The sequence below is a fragment of the Melanotaenia boesemani genome, chromosome 12 (genome assembly GCF_017639745.1).
Source record: "Melanotaenia boesemani isolate fMelBoe1 chromosome 12, fMelBoe1.pri, whole genome shotgun sequence".
Taxonomy (NCBI): domain Eukaryota; kingdom Metazoa; phylum Chordata; class Actinopteri; order Atheriniformes; family Melanotaeniidae; genus Melanotaenia; species Melanotaenia boesemani.
In genome coordinates, this window is record NC_055693.1 from 8,338,799 (window position 1) to 8,344,798 (window position 6,000).

The 6,000-nt window shown below is 37.1% G+C and overlaps 1 protein-coding gene across 1 annotated transcript; it reads right to left on the reverse strand.

Moving 5' to 3' along the window:
• Nucleotides 1–1,369: 1,369 nt before the first annotated feature.
• LOC121650601 (CD209 antigen-like protein A) lies at nucleotides 1,370–4,494 on the reverse strand. The gene is made up of 6 exons (XM_042002166.1): nucleotides 4,362–4,494; nucleotides 4,176–4,277; nucleotides 3,569–3,742; nucleotides 3,202–3,344; nucleotides 2,581–2,684; nucleotides 1,370–1,523 (listed from the first exon to the last, which is right to left on the reverse strand). Exons 1-6 carry the CDS (start codon nucleotides 4,429–4,431, stop codon nucleotides 1,370–1,372), a joined length of 747 nt encoding a protein of 248 aa, XP_041858100.1. The 5' UTR covers nucleotides 4,432–4,494.
• Between the last annotated feature and the right edge of the window lie 1,506 nt (nucleotides 4,495–6,000).

The following is a 6,000-nucleotide window of genomic DNA, read 5'->3' on the forward strand; positions in this document are numbered from 1 at the left end:
GTGTCTCCAGATTTAAAAACGGAGTCTCTTTGTCTCAGCAGGGCTCGCACCTCTGTAGTCATTCACGGTTTCTCATTTGCCCTTACTGTGATGCATTTTGTTTCAAGGATGTCCTCCATATTTTTCTGAATGTAGCCCGATACAGTCACAGCATACTCCTCAGTATCAACTTCCTGGTCTTTGGTGGCAGCCTCTCTGAACACGGACCAGTCAGTACATTCAAAGCAGCCCTGCAGTGCTGTCATGGCTCCCTCGGACCATACACTCACCAGTTTGGAGGAGGGGTGAGCAGGGGTCTGTATGCCAGCGTCAACATAACAGAGATGTGATCTGATGAGTTTGGATGGGGACGGGGGGGTCCAGTATGTTGTCACCTCTAATTGCTTTGCAGATCGTTGATGTAGTGATAGAGGGTATCCAGGGCTGCTTTTGTATCTGCATCAGGGGGAAATGCGGTGTGTTGTCAGCCCCGCTATGCTAATAGCATCCTCTGTAACTGTATCGTTCAGCCAGGTCTCAGTGAAAACTAGAGCACAACAGTCTCTCACCTCCCTCTTTGATACGATGTCCAGTCTGACGTAGTCAAGTTTATTTTCTTGTGAGCGGGTATCATTCCCCGGTGGTGGAACGATCTACTGAGCTCTGTCCAATCTACAGAGTCCTTATCCACTTTTAATAACTAACTAAAGATTCACCAGTTTAAGGAGCATTTCCAAACTTAGCTTAACTCTTCTACTTGTCGGAATGAGTTAGGAAGATTTGTCCAGCTCTTTGGCACAACTCAGCACTGAATAAGCTGTGTGCACTTAACGTAACAAGGTACTTAACTTTATTGCAGATGGTCAGATTACTCTCAGACAACTTAAAATCAGGGTATTTTTTACATTTATCTTTAGTTCTGCAGATCATAACCACACTCTTGCTAGCATTATATTTAATATCATACTCTACTTCATAAGCAGAACAAATAGCAAGGAGCTGCTGGAGATTAGCATTATTCAGACTGAACACTACAAGATCGTCTGCATACATAATGATTCACCAATAAAATATCATCCATACACCCAGTTTGAGCAGCTTTCAACTTCCTTGAGAGATCATCAATGTACAGGTTAAAAAGAACTGTGGATAAGATCCCTCCTTGCCTGACACCACTGCTAACTCCAAATGGGGCAGAACCACAATCACCCCATTTCAACTGCATGGTCTGATGAGCATACCATGGTTGTTTTTACTGTAAAGCACTTTGGTTGGCCATAGGCTTTAAAATGTGCTATATAAATAAAACTGACATAGACACTGACAAAGCCAAAAAGCTAAGCATTTACAATTTTCATTTATTTATTTTGTTTTAGAAAACAAAATTATGTTAGAAAAGAAATTTTTCACAGATCCACTCTGAAGAATCTGTACATTTAATATCATTCCAAGATGTGCCGCCATCTTTTATGATTTGTGCACAGTCCTCTTCACCATACCTTGAGTCTCTATTGCCGTTGTCTGGCTGTTTGTTTGCCCAGTACCTGGTAGAAAATGATTACACCGTTAAACATCAACAATTAATTAAATCAGAGATATTTTTAGCCATCAAAAAGGTTAAGATGGAGAAACAGAAATATTTTCCACTGAAGTATTGTTTGTTTTTTTGCAAAATGTGTAAAACCTGCAGGAAAGTAGTTCTCGAGGACCAAAGTTTGACATCCCTTGTCTAAATATAGCTATAGGGTATAGTTTTATTTATTTATTTCTAGACATTCTCATCTCATTCTCTTTCGCGGTAATGATGCCATGTAGAAGAACGCGGTGGATATGTAACCCTGGAGTACTTTCTAATGTTAAGCTTTCTGAGTGGATGTTTAAAGTCACAAGAATTTTATACTGAAATATTTTACATTTGACTTTGTTTTTGTTTTTTTTTTACATTTTAGTTTTTCATATGATTTAACTACATTTATTTAAGATTTGTTATTTAAAATCTTTTACACATATTTCATTTTTCAACTGTTTAAAATAAGCAAATAAAAATATTTGTCTGCTCAGATTCTGTTAGCTTTTGTCTATTATCTTGAATTTCAGAAAGATTTAATTGTCTGATCTCTAAGTGAAATTTCTTTACTTTTTTTCATCTAACTGTTTAAGACTGTGGTGTATTGGTTCTCAAATGAAGCTCAAACTTAAAATATTTTTCTAATTTTAATTGAATTTGTTTTGTTTGTTTGTGATGCAATACCATATGTTAGAATAAAACATTTTGCTCCTTCTGTTTCCTGAAAGCAAATCTACTAGATTCATTAAATCTAAATATTTACACTTTTACTTGGTCTTTCATTTCAGTTCTGCCATTTGAATTGGTAGTAACTGTGACCGCCCCCTTGCCTCTGAACCCAGCTAGGAATTTACCAAAACAGGAAAGAAATTTATTTTAAGACCATTTGTTTGTTTGACAATGAATTGCCAGTTGTTTCCCTATTTTATATTAATTCGTACAAGATAAATTTGCCCAAAAGCACAAAAGGCCAAAATTCCAAACTCATGTCTTTTCTGTATTAATGTTGGCACTAATTCAGGGTTAAAACTTATGTCAGATTCAGGGGACTTCCATCCACCCATTTCCAGATCCCCTCGTTTTCCTTGTCATTTAAACCAATCCAAGTTGGTTTCTTGGTGAGTGTAGAGAGAAATGTCTGTTCAACATGAAGATTATATTTAGTTTTGAACCACAATGCAGTAATTAACTTTACCAGTTATATCTAAATATTTAACTATTAAAATTGTAAATGTTTTACTATTTACAATATATTTATTAGGGAAAAAAACAATTATCACCTCATTACTGGATGATTAAAATACTTTTAGAGAGAAATTAAAAATCTTGTTATTAATCACAGAAAAATTAAGGTTAAGTCTAATTTCTGCTCCCTTTACATGTCAATATGTACGTCCATGTCAAACGTTGCAAATGTTACTAGTGCCCACTCCTGTGCATCTTTTCATTGGCATGGTTGTTAGGCATTACATCCACTAGGGTGGTGCAGAGTTCAGAGTTCACAGGTTTCACAACAGCAAACATGACAATGGTGGATGTGATTATGATAATGCACATTTTCAGAAAGACATAATAGGCTGCAAAGTAGACCGGTGATGGTCTGTGTGTCTTATTTGTTTCTTTCACTGGCTGCATGTGTGAATCTGACTTTTCACCTGTACTTCAGCGCTGTCTATCACCACCAGATCGGCTCCTTGGCCTCTGCAGTCCTCTCTGCCTTTATCCCAGGAACCAGACTTTGATGAGAGGAGGTAACAGGAACAACCGAACCTGATCCATCCTGCAGGACATGTTCTATCTGAAAACATAGATTTTTGCTTTTATTTTTATTAATTTTTTTGTTGCTCCTTTTTCAATAATGAGAAACATTTATATTATTAAACAGTAAGACATTAAATGTGGGTAGAAAGGGGGCGAAGTTTTGTAGAAGAGGAAGAACGTGAAACCAATGAGCCGACATACAGAGCACTCATTTCCGCTGCACCAGCAAAGCACATTTTCATGACACATGACAGAACTCACTCCGTTTGGACACCTTAACAGTGTTCAGCTCTTCAGTCATTTGAGTGAGGTTGGCCTTTAACTGATTTATCTCTTCTGTCAGGGCAGAAATCTTGTTATCACTTGTCTGAAGATGCTTAGACAGATTGTTGTTGATGGCGAAGAGATCTGCAACTGACTCCCCTGAGTTGTGATCTGAAATTACTCAAAACACAAGCTTTTTACTGAAAATGTTGATATACTCATACCAGTAATGTTTCTGTAAGTTTGTCAAGTCAATTGAACTTCCTCATTTTTGTGGAGGCTTATGAGATGCATTAATAGATGTGTTGTTTTCTCAAGCCAGTGGCTATATTTAGTTTTGTTATGGTGGTTTTCAAAGTTGTTGCAAAGAGTCACCAAAATACAGGAAGTATCCAGAATCATCATCAGAATCATATAGTTTGGCCTGCAGTGAACTAAAATGGCTAAAATCACCTGGTAGTTACAGCATAGTATAAAAATTATCATTGGGCTGTAAGCAACGAAATATTGCTGCTATTGTCTACCTATGTTTATATATTTGAATCAAGATGCCATGTGCTATTAAACCATAGTTAGCTTCTCAAGTGTGATCCTGAAGACTTACAGCAGATGCCAAGAACAATGAGTCCAGCCAGCAGGCAAACACTCAGGAGAGCCACAGAGAGAATGACACCCAAATAAACCCTCCTCTTAGAGCTGCTTGAGCCTGAGCAGAGAAAATAAATGTAAATCCATTAAATTCTACAGCATTGAAAATGACAGGCAGTTAACTTTATCAGCTCATTCTTACCTCTGTGATCTGTTGCAGAAACTGGGCAGACATGTTTATCATGTTCAATGTTGGCATAAATTTCTTCCATTGCTTGTAAAGATGCTGACTTTTCACCGGATTCACAGATCTGCAGTTACAGATGAGATATGTGTTGGTTTCTAAGCAGTTGTGGTTATCACTTGACATATTAATTCTTATTTAAGGAAGTAACACATTCATCTGTGATGATCATAGTATCAGTTTGCTCATTTATTTTAGTTATAGCTTTAAGATATATTTCTAGTCCAAATGATCATGTTGTTGTGCGCATTTGAGTAAAATGACCACAGACAATCTAATCCAACTAAATATTGATACAAATCTGTTTTTAACAGTTTAACAATATCGGTGTGCTGCTGTTATCAGCTTAAACTGTATGTTAGTTCAGGTATTGCCCATCTCTCTTTTTAAAGAAATCAGGAAGACACTGCTTGCCCCCACTTCATTTTCTCTTCCTTCTCCTTTCTCTTCTTCTTTGGTAGCCTGGTTTTCCTTTCTTCAGGGAAGACGTCACTTTTTCCTGTTTCCTGTGACTGTTCAATCAATCCATACATAGAGGCTATGTCCAGTTGAAACATCCGGTGAAGGTGTAAACCAACCAAAGGCTTGAGGAGGGATTTAGAGAACATCTATAATTATTATTATTAATGTAAAATTCAAAGCAAATTTAAGCTCACTGGAGCTTGTATCTTCGTTTAATTTCTGCATTTGACTTAAAGATTAGTCCAAGATAACTGTCTTCTGTCCTTGTTACTGTTAGGCCTATTTCACCTTATCCCTCACTGGTGGATGGTTAGTTTCTCTCTGAGATATACTGGGGCACAAACCTCCAACACTGGGGCACGTCCACCAGAAGAATTTAACTCACGAAAAAAGGACTCACAGTGGACACCAAGGACAATGAGTCCAGCCAGCAGGCAAACACACAGGAGACCCAAAGAGAGAATAAAAGCCTAATAAACCCTAAATACAACTTTATCAGGTGTGTTGGAGAAGGGTTGCATATGAAAGTTGCAGGATGGTCGATCTCGAGGCCCGGACATGGGCACCCCTGACTTATAATTAGCACTAAGGAACCCCTATATTCATATTGGACGCTTGCAGAGCCCAAATCCCAAAGTCTTTTTCTCTCTCTGTCTGTCTGTCTGTCTATCTAGTGACTTATTAGTTACCTAAAAAGTTGTCACTACAAATATCATAATGAAATAAATATCTGTCCAGCATTCTAATCTAATTGGAAGAAAAATGATAAACAAGCATGCTGATGTTTTACCAAGCTGTCTGATCTGTAAATACAGATAGAGGAAGTGTTTATTAATAAACAGTTGTGTTATCAGTTCATATTCACATCCCTTTTTTAAGGAAGTCATGTATTAAGAAGTGATGATGACAGTATCATGGTTGAGCGTACACCCTCCTCAGTTAGTTTTAGTGTTTAGTTTTAAGATACATTTCTTGAAGTATTTACACAGTAAATTATATTGAAAATTGCTTTTCCAACTAAATTTGGTTATGCAGCTTTGTATACCCATTAGAAATAAACTGCTGCAAGCACAAACTAAAGCAAACTGTACACTTCTTCCTACTGTATACTTGTGTAAACCTTTTAATAATTCTA